At 38.9% G+C, this 13,314-nt stretch overlaps 1 protein-coding gene across 5 annotated transcripts; it reads left to right on the forward strand.

The window, feature by feature from the left end:
- Positions 1-299: 299 nt before the first annotated feature.
- On the forward strand, positions 300-12,430 carry LOC100927006 (zinc finger protein 263). Of its 5 annotated transcripts, XM_023501107.2 has the most exons (9): positions 300-425; positions 1,226-1,718; positions 2,959-3,139; positions 3,561-3,637; positions 3,907-4,030; positions 5,578-5,691; positions 6,177-6,427; positions 7,189-7,249; positions 7,740-12,430. In XM_023501107.2, the coding sequence occupies exons 2-9, from the start codon at positions 1,317-1,319 to the stop codon at positions 7,913-7,915; spliced, it is 1,386 nt and encodes a 461-aa protein (XP_023356875.1). In that variant the 5' UTR covers positions 300-425; positions 1,226-1,316; the 3' UTR covers positions 7,916-12,430. The 5 variants fall into 5 exon arrangements, 4 of the variants coding, with proteins under 4 accessions (XP_023356875.1, XP_023356874.1, XP_023356873.1 ...); XR_002769975.2 differs by having other exon boundaries at positions 6,177-7,249; positions 7,740-7,758; XM_023501106.2 differs by lacking the exon at positions 7,740-12,430 and having other exon boundaries at positions 7,189-7,626.
- Positions 12,431-13,314: the final 884 nt, after the last annotated feature.

Here is a 13,314-nt window from a genome sequence, read left to right on the forward strand (position 1 = left end):
CTCCCGCCTTCTCTAGTTTCCAGTCACTAGACGATGCTTCCAAGTTCCCTGTCCCAGGTGCTTACACTCCCCCTCATCACTCGCCCTCTCTTTCCCCAGCCCAGCCTTTGTGGTGCTTGTCCCCGAGATGCATCCCTCCCCGTCGTCTTTGATTGGTCCTGCGTGGATCCCTCCCGCCCACATACGCCCCGAGAGCAAAATTCCCCTCTCCCATTGGTCCCTGCAGCTGCCAATGAGACGCGTGGCTCAAGGGGAGGCGACACGTTCGCCGCTGGCACCTTCGGGAAATGGAGTTCTAGAACTGCATCCCGAACATGCGCTGTTGGAATTTGAGGCGTTTCCGAGTATGTTGACTAGATTTCCGGGCAGGGGGCCGAGTGTGAATCCTAAAGAACTGCCTGGATTCCCGGCGCGGGCCCGAGTGGGTGAGTCCCTGGGGCTGGGCATAGTGCTACTTGCCTTCTCTGGACAGCGGTCTGGGCGGTGTGGAGGCGGATAACGGGCAAGGGCAGCGGGGGCCCCTCCTCAGGCCCGCTGCGGGGAAAGGGGAAGCTGGGGCGGGAAGGACAGCTCTCTAACTTTAGAGTCAGGAAGACCGCCCCTATGGGAGGGGGAGGGGCGAGACTATGAGGGTACCACCGATGGGTGAGGGCTGGGGAGTCATCGCTGGGTGGGGCAAGGAGGCAGCTGGGGAAACCAGCGCTGATTGGTGGAGGGAGCCGGGAAGGGCGCCGCTGTTGGCTGTGGGGGAGAGAAGAGGGAGAGCATCCTTGATGAAGAGGACCGCCCCTCCCCCCCTAGAACTGCCCTGTGCTGGGCTTCCCCCCATCTCCTGTACTCTGCATCCTGAGGGGAACTCTCTTGTGTGCTGGAGAGGGAGATCCTGTGAGGACACTCATTAATAACAATAACTGTCCATTGAAACTTCAACCATAAAGAGCTTTTTGTCTCTACTTGGCCCCAGCCCAGAGGCAGCAAACTGGAGGCTTGATCCTTTTTTTTTTTTTTTTTTTTTTTTTTTTTTTTTTTGGATAAACTATTTTTCAAGTGGTTGAAGACTGATATCTTCTCCGCTGTACAGGAAAGGAGGGCAGATTATTAAGAGGCCTGGGCTGAGAGAGTGTCCAGCCCTCGCTGTGATTTGGGACTTGGAGAATGAAGCTGGGACAGGAGGAAAGGGGAGAACTTGTGTGTCACTTTCTTACAGTTTTCACTTTCCCTTAAGATTCCTGGAGAGAAGCAAAGCTTTTCTTGAACATTCCTGCCCAGAAACTGATCTGAAGAGAACAAGCAGAAAGTTTTGAGTGAGGGCTGAGATGACTTCAGCCGTGGGCTGCCCGATTTCTGCTCCTCAGGAGTCGGAGGGGCTCCTGATAGTCAAGCTGGAGGAAGACTGCTCTTCGGGGCAGGAAATCTCCATAGCAGATCATAGAACAAGCCCCGAGATCTACCACCAGTGCTTCAGGCATTTCTGCTACCAACAAGCAGCTGGACCTCGACAGGCTTTCATCCAACTCCAGGAGCTTTGCCATCGCTGGCTCAGGCCCGAGATACACTCCAAGGAGCAGATCTTAGAGTTGCTGGTATTGGAGCAGTTTTTGACCATCCTCCCTGGAGACATCCAAGCTAGGGTACGGGAGCAACATCCAGAGAGTGGGGAAGAGGCAGTGACGCTTGTGGAGGAATTGCAGAAAGAACATGAGAGATGCAGGCAGCAGGTGAGAAAGCCTTATAGGACACTGGATGGGTATAAGAGATTGGACCATAAGGCAATTTAATTTTCCCCAGGAATTACAGTAAAATAAACATTGAAATTGAAAGTCAAGCAACCGAGAGTGAGTTCCTAGCTCTGGCACTCATTAGCTGTGTGACCATAGGCAAGTTGTTGAACATCTCTGAACTTTAAGCTTCATCTGTAAAGTAGATGGGGGTTACAGAGTGGGGAAATACTTTTACTATATACTTTGAGGGTTGTTGAGTAATAAGCCTTTAAAGTATTATGTAATTGTGATGTTTTTATTAATTGCAGTTAGTATTTGGCACATTGGCCTTGGTGGCTTTCAGCAGAAAGACCTAGAAAAGCAGAAGAATTGATATTCGTGATATTTACATTGCATAGGGTTTCCTGGGAAGAAGTTGGCTTTTCTTCCCTGTTCAGGAGCATATCTGAAAAGAACTCCAGGAAACTTGAGTAGGCCCTCCTCTTGGACTGAGGCTAGACCCTGAGCTGAATGATGACTTCAGCTGTGAGCTTTGAAGCTTCACCTCCTCAGGAACAGGAGGAACTCCTGGGATTCAGGCTGGATGAAGTTTGTAGTTTGGGGCAGCAAATCTCTGTGCAAGACTAGAAAGATTTAAAGTACCTCCTTTTCAGCAGTACTAGGGTATATATCTCATAAATAATCCAGTTTTCCAACTGATTTTCTGAAGTTCAGACTCTTACTTGACTGTGATTACCCCAACTAATAAGTAAGAGAGCTACAATTCAACATAATTCTTTTTGCTTTATGATAATTGCTCTTTCCACTATGCCAAGCATCAATGTCCTGGCCTTTTCTCTTTTGCAGTATTCATTCCCAGTTGGTCTGTTAACTTGGAAAGCAAGTTTGGCATTTCAAGCACACTAGCTTTCAAGCCACACAAATTGACTTATGAAGATGCTGCCATGCTCAAAGGAGTAGCCAGTGAGGTTGTGTAAGGTTTGAATGGGAACAGTGTAGATAAATGTGACAACACCTCTTTAAACAGGAGTAGGTCTATTTTAGTCCCATCATTTCTTTCAGTGTTTATGTGGTTTTCCAGTATACTTAAGAGTCAAAAACCTTTAAATCATTCTTCTTTCTTTTCATGAGGTATGCCTTGAGGTTTACTATTAAGGATTCTTCTTCAGAATCCAATAGTGATACCATTTGCCATTGGACCCTGTTACAGTGATGAATGATATGGGCTGGTTTCCAGGTTACAATCCATGGGCAGGGACAAGCAGTGCCTTTGAAAGAGACCTCACCACTGAGAGCAGCACAGGAACCACCAAACTTCAAGCTGGAGCCATCAGATATTGAGCAGAGCCCTTGCCTTGGACTACAGGAGCTGCTGGGCCCTAGCCCTAATGGGGGACCTCAGTCTCTACAGGAGAGGGGTGAGGAGCAGAGATTCATCTGGGGAGAGAAGCCCCTTGAGGGGAGGGATGTTAGAAAAAGTAACTACAAAGGGTTTATGGTTCCTCCTAAGAATGGGATATACATTGATAGTGTCTTTCTTTGATTTGGAGTATGGGGGGAGTGAGGGGAGAATGGTAATGGTGGTGGGGAAATAGGCTGAAAAAAAATAAAATTCCTATATTCAATATATCCCAAGTAGAAAGTAGAACACAACTTGGAACCAATAACACTATTTGGAACCAATTTACCATGTATATACTTTTGTTTTTCTTTTTTTCTAGAATGTCAGCTCAGCAGGAACTGAGCAGTATGGGAGAAATCAGCTCCTTGTGGTGAATAACATAGCATCAAAATAGGAACAAGAATGCTATTCTTATTCTTTTGATTTGTCTCCTTCAGCATCATCTACTCCCTGGGTTTCTATACTTCCTTCAAAGGCAGAAGGCACCAAAGAGAAAGAGACAACGGGGTCCCAGGTGATATGGCGGTTCCCATTATTCTTCCTGTATTCTCATTTTTATTGCCTGAATGTTATCATTTCAGAACCTCTATATCAAGTCATGTGCAGAAAATCTGTTTGAGGGTATCATCTCTCTGTTTCATTTGTTGCCTCGATATAACAATCATAGACCATATGCATTCATATATGAATCCTGCCCTCAATGTTTGTAGTTTTTCTTTTACATTTTAATAGTCATGTTCTTAGAGTAGTAGGTGTTAAAAATGAGTCTTTGTGCTGTTTCAGTTGCCTGAGACTTTTGAGGATGTGGCAATATACCTCTCTCAGGAGGAATGGGGGCATCAGGAACTCAGTAAGAAGGCTCTTTCCAGAGAAGCCATGCAGGAAAATGAGCATGTGGTTGCATTAGGTAAGAACTTCTTACCCAGTAATAAAAATCAATGGATATCTCGCAATAGTACCTGCCCCTTGGATAGCCAGGCTACTTATATAGGTTCCATGTAGTACAGGAGGGGTCAAATAGAGGGAGGAACCAATCTAATGTGGACCCATTTTGGCTTGGTACCTCAGTGCTACAAATTCTATTACCTAAGATTTGGAGCATTGAACCATATTAGTAGTCCTAGAGTAGGATATATCAAGAACAAAGGAATTACAAGACCAAATGGGCTCTTGTAATTTTGGCTCTTGTGAGGCAACTCTATAGTGTAATGCAGTAGAAAGAGCACTGATCTTAATAATAGGACTTGGATTAGAATATTGGCTTTTCTACTTGCTATCAGTGTGACCTTAGAAAATAATAACATAATGATTATATTAATTAGCACATTCTCTATTTCTGCATGTTATTATTCAATTTTCATATCCTGGTAGCTAAGTTCATGTTGTTTTTAAACAGCATTCCTCTGACAACTCTTTTTTATCTTGTCTGATGTGAGCCCTAGATAATGGAAGGGAGAGCAAAGCAATCTTCTCATGTTTTGTGTAGTGAGTTTTTCTCTCTGTAATATCTCCTTTGCATCTTTTTTCTGCTTTTAACTTAAACATTCCTATCAAGATTATTTTATATTTTAATCTAGCTCTTAAAGATACTGGCCATCACACTGTTAGCAACTGTCAACTAAATGTCATAACAGAGTAAAATTTCCTTTTTTTTTCTTCAACTACTTTTTTTTTTTAAACGTCTTCCCCATGTGCATTTATTGTCATTTCTCTGTACTTTGGCATTTAGTTTAAACTAACTTACTATATCTTGGGGTTAATGGGCTAGATTTCTTTCTCTGGGACCATTACTTAAGCCCAAATCACACTAGCTTTCCATGACTGGCCAAGAAAAGATCCCAGGCCAAGCCCATTTGGTTTTTGTGTTGGTCCTGATTGCCTTACTTGAGTGCTGTTTTGGCCAGAAATCCTATGGGTCTTCCCTTCCCACATTGATCTTTTTTTTAAAAAATTAGATAAAAAAGACCATTCTTTGTCTCACTTCTTTCTTACCTTGCCTTAATCACTGAATGGCCATTGCTTCAGTCAAACTGAGACCTGGAAAAGATCTTAGCTTTAAAAGACCAAGGTCTCCCACTGCATCCAGGATCATCTCCAGTCATCCTGATCAGTATTTAGCCAGTGGACTCAGATGCTTCAGAGAGGAGAAAGTGAGGCTGTTGACTTTGCACAGCCTGTCTCATTCAGATACAATTCATTTGCATGGTATGGCATCACTTTTTTGATGTCATGGTCCTTTTTTGAGAACAAAGTACAAACATGTTTACATATATTTAATGCTTTGAAACCTTTGAAATTAAACAAAGGGAGATTGTAGTATATCTAATGGGAAATCCCAGTAAATTTCTAGTATATATGAACTAAATTTCTCAGAGGTACCTTAGATACTTGCCTACCTTGTACTAATTCTTAGGAATTAGAGGAAAGAACTGATTTTGTATTTTATTTTGACAGAATCTCACATTTCCAGTCAGGATCCAGCCACTCTAGTAGAACAAAAAGAAAAGTCATGGGATCCCAGTCTTCAGTGTGTCAAGGAGCAAGAGTGTACCAGAATCTCTTCTATAGGTAAGGAATAAAAAGCTCACAAATGGAAAACTTCCTTGAACATAATTCCTTGGGCACATAGATGGTAAGGTCATTCTGCTGCTACTAAAAGGAATATGGATCCCTTGACAAAACATCATTCTATATATTTTTACCACTTTCTATCTATTCTACGTTATACAAAAAAGCAGAGGTCACAGACCAAGCCTAAAATTAAGCGTGAAGTTGATGTGTGTGCTAATTGGCTTAATGTCATTCTCCTTAAATGGATCTTAATTTCTCAATATTTAATTGTTTTTTTACATATAATGATTCCTATTGAGTCTTTCCTAGAAATTTTTTTTGAGAACTCTTTAGGAAGTTGAAACAGTATTAACCTCGTCTGGGCATATCATGATTGATGTATACAGTAATCAGGATATTTCAGGTGGATATTGTTCAGTGGCTTTTTTCCCCTGTGGTTCAGGGATGAAACTCTTGTTCTTTTATTTTTCTCTTTATCCTAGCAGAAGAGAAGAAAGAAAATAAGGAAGAGAATTCTCCTTCTGAACATTTTGTGGAAAAACAGCCTCAAGAAATGCCCTCAGGCCATTCAGAAATAGAGGTTTGCTGGAATCCTGAGCAGGACAAATCAGAAGGACAATATACTCCTTCTTCGGAGGAGAGACTGGGAAAATCCACAGCTTGGGCATTAGGTTCCAGTGAATTGATAAGACCAAAGAAACCTCATCCAGGAGAGAAACTACACAAATGTCCTGTGTGTGAAAAATTTTTTTCTAACAATTCAAATCTTATTAGGCACCAGAAAATTCACATAGGAGAGAGACCTTGTAAATGCTCTGAATGTGGAAAAGGTTTCTCTAGAAGTTCACATCTTGTCATACATGAGAGAACCCATCAGAGAGAGAGATTTTACCCTTTCTCTGAATATGGGGGAACAGTAAATAACAGTACAGTTATTACAAATCATGGAACCCAGAGAGGAGAGAAGAAACTCTTTAAATGTTTGACATGTGGGAAAAGCTTCAGGCAGCATATGTATCTTACTAGGCACCAGAGAATACATACAGGAGAAAAACCTTATAAATGTCCTCTGTGTGGGGAAAACTTCTCTCACAGCTCCAACCTCATTAGACACCAAAGAATCCACACAGGAGAGAAACCCTATACCTGTCATGAATGTGGGGACAGTTTTTCTCACAGTTCCAATTGGATTCGACATTTGAGGACCCACACTGGAGAGAGGCCCTATAAATGTTCTCAATGTGGAGAAAGTTTTTCTCGAAGTTCTCGACTTATGAAACACCAGAGAACTCATACAGGGTAGAAAAGATTTGCAATTTTGATATAGCCAAATTAGCAGAAGAGGTTTTATTTGGAATTGGTCTTCTCTGAGTCAAGAGACAGACCTCTACTTTGAAGAAATTGCTTCAGAATTATTTTGTAGGTAGGGACAATTTTGTCCAGACAAGCTGAGTTAATTCAAGCTATGAAAAAACATTTCTCCATTTTCTCCAGAGTCTGGGGGCAACAGAGGGATCAGCAGGTGCACTCTGTGACTTCAGAGAAGAATTTTATGGTGAGTTGTCCCTCACTCCTCAGCATGCATATTCAAATTTTGATGTGGCTTCCTTGCTGTGCCTATTATCTCTAGTCAAATTGGATAAAATGGGAGAACTTTATATTTTTTTGACTGTCATCCTTCTCCAGAGGAACACAGCTGGAATATTTAGGTCAGTTGAGGTTCTGGAGAAAAAGCTGGAAGTTTTCCTGGTGGGAACTGGCTCTGATTTTAGTTTGGGAAAACAAAACAAAACAAAACAAAAAAACAAACCATGGATAACTCAAGACTGACAACAGCATCATTTCCTATAATAATATTGACCACTGAAGGGGAAATTTGATGAATTGCTTCAAAAGGAGAGAGCATGATAGTCCAGAAACCAAAGGGAAACAGTGTCATGAAAGTTTCAGGTCAGTGAGATAAATAGTAGAGGATGTGGAAATTTGGATCAGCCTACTTTCTGCAGTGATTTTTAGACTTTTTTTTTTTTTCTATTTCAACATAGTGGTAGATGAAGAGCCATACAGGAGAAAAGTCCTATCCTATTCAAGAGTTCCTGAATCAGTTGTCTTTTCCTGGGTAAGATGCTGGACAGATGTCCAGGAAGATGAGTGTGAATTCACTAAGACAAGAATATTGAGTAGCCTGGGTATATTGAGGGTCATGGGAAATGAGGAATAGAGGTCACAGACTGGTTCTTCTATACTTTTCCGAAGTTGTCCAGATTAAGTTGTGGAGCAAACTATCCTCCACTGAAGGTGCATTAGAGTGATCAACATGTCTTAAAGAGTTATAAACCTATATATTTTAACATTAATACCCCTTGTTAACCCCAGTTGGAACCTACTTTCTTTGCCTTACTTTAGGCTGATGACTCTTTGTATTATCTTTCTGGAGGGATCTGGAAAGTTCTGATAAAAATCCTAACAATTAGATTTATTCTGTGTCCGTGACTAGTATATACTGAGGCTAGAACATTATGAAAGGCCATGTGTAAGCCCAAGACCTCTTAATCTCATACTGGACTTATCACAAAGCCATTAAAAGGAATATTTTTACTACCTTCTATGAACTTGATGTAATAAAGTCAAATATCTTTCATCTGACTCCTTCTTTTCAGTCTTAACAGTAATAAACAGTATGAAGAAACTGAGATAAGATAGATGATGTCATAAGTCTTATAATAATAGGCCATTTTGGTGGTTTTTAAATATTTTCCAGGAAGAAAATTTGGTTATTCCTGACCATAAGCTTGAAATATTTAAATTCCCTAAAATCATAAAAGTGAAAAGGAGACTTTGGGTGAAGAGAGTTCAACAATTAGTGTCCTGGGAGAGAATATGTCTTAGTAAGGAACAAGGGTCTATGTTGTGATGAAGGATTGGGGGATGTTCCTGTGTTTCCATGAAGAGGTACAATACTTCCTTTTTTTCCCCCCCTAACCCAGAAATGTATCTCTGAAGCTACTCTGAGGAACTGGTCTGCAAGCAATTTGTTAAAAGCCTATTATCTATGTAGTTCTATACTAGGTATTAGGGACTTCAAGACCCAAAATGAAATATCCTTTTCCTCAAGGCACTTATATTCAGTAAGGATAGATGTTTCAATGGAAGAAAGCAATGGCAAATTCACTGGTGATGGACAATCCAAAGACATTTTCTTAAACTTCCTTTTGCTCAGCAATATTCTCAGTGCTGCAATTTTCTTATCTTCTCTGAATTTCAATATCAGTCAATTTTTTGTTATTTCTTTTATTTCTGCTTTTTTCCCCTTCCATTAGTTTATAATAGTTCTTAATCGTTTTTCTTCCCCCATTGATTTAATTTTCAGGCCACATTTAGTGCTTACTCTGTACAAAGTATGGGGAGATGTAAAGAAAAAAGTCCCTCATCCCAAGAAGTCTGTATCCTATCCTTCTGTGAGCTTTGATTTTCACATTGACATTTTCTTGTCCTCAATTTTTCTCCATAATTCCTTTTGATAAGGAATTTGATAAGCTGAATTGACTGACCCCTTTTTTGACTTAGAGAGGACTCCTTTATTCAAACAATGGTACAAAGATTATTTGGACTTTTGAGTTTTTCTTTGATGCCTACTAATAATTGGAATCCCCAGGAATCTTGAAAACTATAACAAAATATATTTATTCCACTTGAACATAACGTGGTTCAGATAAGAGGAATAGATTGTAATTAGGCTAAACGATAGGATCACAAGTAGTTGAGTCAATTACTCTATAAGCATTCATTAAGTTCTTGTCATCAGACAATATTAGGAGCTGGGGATATAATTGTCACAAATGATAAAATAAAAGATTGTAGATTATTCCTCAGGAAATAGAAGTTGGGAAGTGAGAGGAGAAAAAAGTCAGTTAAAAAAGCAGAAAGCTGGAGAAATGTGCACTAGTAAGAAACAAAGGGAAGACGGAAATTGCAGGATGTAGTAAGTGAGCAGCAGAACTGAGGGAGAAAGGATATGCTGCCCAATTGACTAACCCAATTCTCTCACTTCTGGGTAAGCAGCTCCCAACATAGATATTGCTTAATGCTGCCTTCCTCAGTAATTTCAACTGGGTTGGGTACATGGCATTTACAATTTAGGTACTGGGTTGCTGGAGCATTTTCTCTCCAATGGTTTGATTTTAACATATCAGAAACAACTTTCTCCATTTTCCTGCTGTGGATTCTTCTTGGTTTTTCATATAATGCCCGGTCCTCTTGGGCAATGTTTCTACCAGTTTATTTTTCATGATTAAAAAAAGTATATCACCATTACAAATATCTACTTGACAGAATTTGTGAACATTTAAAAAATATATTAAATATAAATAATAAAAACTTCTTTTATTCTATGGTAAAAACTTGGAGAGACATTCCCAAATTTCACCTTATAAACAAAATCTTGCAGTTTCAAAGCAAACAGTAAATATAATTATTATCCCACTGAAGTAGTAATACACTTAGGTTTTGATTATTTTAATGGTTATTTTTATCAATGGTAAATAGAGTTATTACAGAATAAATGCAGTAAGCTACTGGCTTACTGGCTATAGCCTTCAAATGTTTAATTCTGTACTTCTACATACAACCCATTCATTACAATAGAAAATTTAGAACTGTATCTGGCAGAGTGTAAGAATTCTGAATGGAAATCCAATTGTGAAAAACTTATCAAAGCCCCATCTACTGAATGAACAATGCTTGATGGGAATCCTTTTTTGGAGTAATGACAGCAAAACTCATTGTTCACACACACATGCACTCATGTAGGTATGCACAAATCTATAATATAGTGTATATACTGCTAAAAACATTGCTTTGGAAGACCTCTCAATTCTAGACCTGGATTTTACACAAACCAGCTGTGAGACCTCATTTGGTCTGTCTGGGCTTCATTTTTTAAAAGAGAGGGGTGCAATAAATAGTGTTTAAGATCCCTTTCAACTGTGAAATTTTATCATTCCCTTTGAACCAGGTTGACAACCTTGCAAAATACGGACAATGGATGCAGTGGTCTTTAAGTATCAATCCCATCAGAGCATCCATAGGCCCATAGCAGGCACTACGATGGGAGCAGGTGCTAACTAGCAACTTCATTGATCATACCAGTTCTAGTTTATAGACCTAGTTAGATTGGTTCATCATATTTCAAGAAATCTTAAAAGAAAACTGCTCATACCTCTTAGAAATAGCTGGTATAATTCTACTGGTCACCTCCTGAAAGAAGTCTCAAATTGAAATCTCCCAGGAATGCTATAAGCCAAAATCCAGAATCTCCAAGTCAAAGAAAAAAATATTCCTAGCAACTAGAAAGAATCCAAGTTTCAAGGATCTAGTCAAAATTATATATGATTTATTAGCCGTTACTATTAAGTGAACTTGGAATGTGATATTTAAGAAGGCAAAGGATCTAAACTTACAACCAAGAATAGCTTACTCAAGCAAAACTGAAAAAATGAAGCTTTAATGAAATAGAGGACTTGTAAGTATTCCTGTTGAAGAAACTTTGAAATTCAGACAGCATTTAAGTGAAAATACAAAACCATGAATAAATATAAAAGACTAAACAGTGATAATTTGTTTATATTTTAATATGAAATATTAGCAAGATAGCAAGAAAGCTATCATCAAGGTCATAATTAGACAAGACTTGGGAGTGGTTTTATTATGTCTTGATCTTAATAAAAAGTGAGGGGAAAAGGAAAATTTTAGTGGGGGGAGTTAAGGAAAAGAAGAATTAAGGAAAATTAGTTCACATAATCAGAATATGTAATCATTATACAAAGAAGAAGCAGTGGGGAGAGTTCTCCCTTAAACCTACTCTCATATGAACTGGTCAAAGGAGGAAAGAATACATATTCACACAGAGAGTTGGGTGTAGAAATGAATTTCATTCAATAGGGAAATAGGAAAAGGGGAGTGGAAGAAAGGGAATTAGAGAAAAGGGAAGGGAAGGATTAGTTCTGAGCAAAACTAAGGATGTACAGGAATATTTATAGCTCTTTTGAGATGGCAAAAAATGGGAATCTGAGGTGCTACCAATAAATGGGGAATGGATGAACAAGTTATGATATATAAATATGATTGAATAATATTATTTATACTGTAAGAAATGATAAAGTGGTTGGTTTAAGAGAAATCTGAGAGGATCAGTCAATATTTCCACAACAAACAATTTTCTTCACCAATGACAGAATTACTACAACTCAATATATGCAACATGATGAAACAAAAGTGATGCAAAGTAAAATAAAGATGGGAAGAGCTTCTGACCAAATATACACAGAAGAGGTCTAGCTTGGACTGATGTAATTTTGAAGACTCTTAAGGCGTTTGAAAGAGGAAAAGCTACTAGATAGGCAGAAATCCTAAGCATCAATTATAACAGAAAAATATTTCAATAATTGCCAACCCTTATGCCTATTTTATAAAATTGAGATAAGGAAAAAAAACTTAACAGTAGCCTGCTAGAACTTTGTAGGTTATACAAAAGCCTCGAGCTTTATATAATAAATATTTCCTCCAAGATAAGTATATTCCCCTGGCACCTTCAACACAGACAGTGGATATGATAAATACTGAAAAAATGTTGGGAAGGCAAGAAATAGAATGTGTATTATACATATGAAGTCATGCAAAACATTTCTGAAATGGACATGAATTTCCTTGTTTATCTCTTTTTATTTTTTGAATGTTTATTTTGCTTTGTAATAAAGTATAAATGGAGCTCTTGCTTTTTTTTGGGGGGGGGGTCACTTGATGCATAATAAAAAAAAAAATCCAGCCTCTCATTTGAACTCTTTTGACATCTTTGGTTTTTTAAATGTGTTGCTTATAAGCAATTGATTGTTTTTTTTTTTTAATTCAGTCTCTTTTCCCCCACTTTATTAGATTGTTGAACACATTCACATTTGAAGTTTTCCATTTAATTTTTTTTTAATTTATGACTTTTTTTATTGAGTCAAAACTTCAGAGATATCTATTTGTGGCTCCCCCCTCTAAGTATTTTGACATCATGTTGTAGAACTTGTTCCATTGTACATTACTCCCGGAAAAGTACTAATTCCTATTAAAGATAGGAATAAAGATAGTTAGTACATTATCTTATGGCAGAACATCTACCACCCCCATCATTATCTGCTCACATACTGATTTTGCAGCCCATCTGTCATGTATATCCTTTCTCTAGTCACCTTTCTTTTCCATTTAAGAATTTATTCCCTGGGTCCATGATCTCTGACTTCCCTAGCACCAATTGCCCCCTAGAGTTGCCCTCTCTGCTTTTTGACACAGAACAAGTGGTCTTTTCAAATTCCAAATCTCTGCAGACAACACCCCGTACAGAGTTCCCATCTCCCTTCACAAAGAATCATCACCCATAGGAACATTTATCAGTGGAAACTTTTCCTATCATGAAAACATGTCCTCTCTCTCCCTTTCCCCTCTTAATTCTTTTCCTCTTCTCATTTCCATGCAAGGTGTTCTCTTACTGGGAAATAAAAGTTATTACCTTCTCGTTTCTTACCTTAAATTTTTACCTTCTCATTTCTAGCCCTTAATTTTACTCAAGCATATTACACT

The sequence above is a fragment of the Sarcophilus harrisii genome, chromosome 3, assembly GCF_902635505.1.
Source record: "Sarcophilus harrisii chromosome 3, mSarHar1.11, whole genome shotgun sequence".
NCBI classification, from domain to species: domain Eukaryota; kingdom Metazoa; phylum Chordata; class Mammalia; order Dasyuromorphia; family Dasyuridae; genus Sarcophilus; species Sarcophilus harrisii.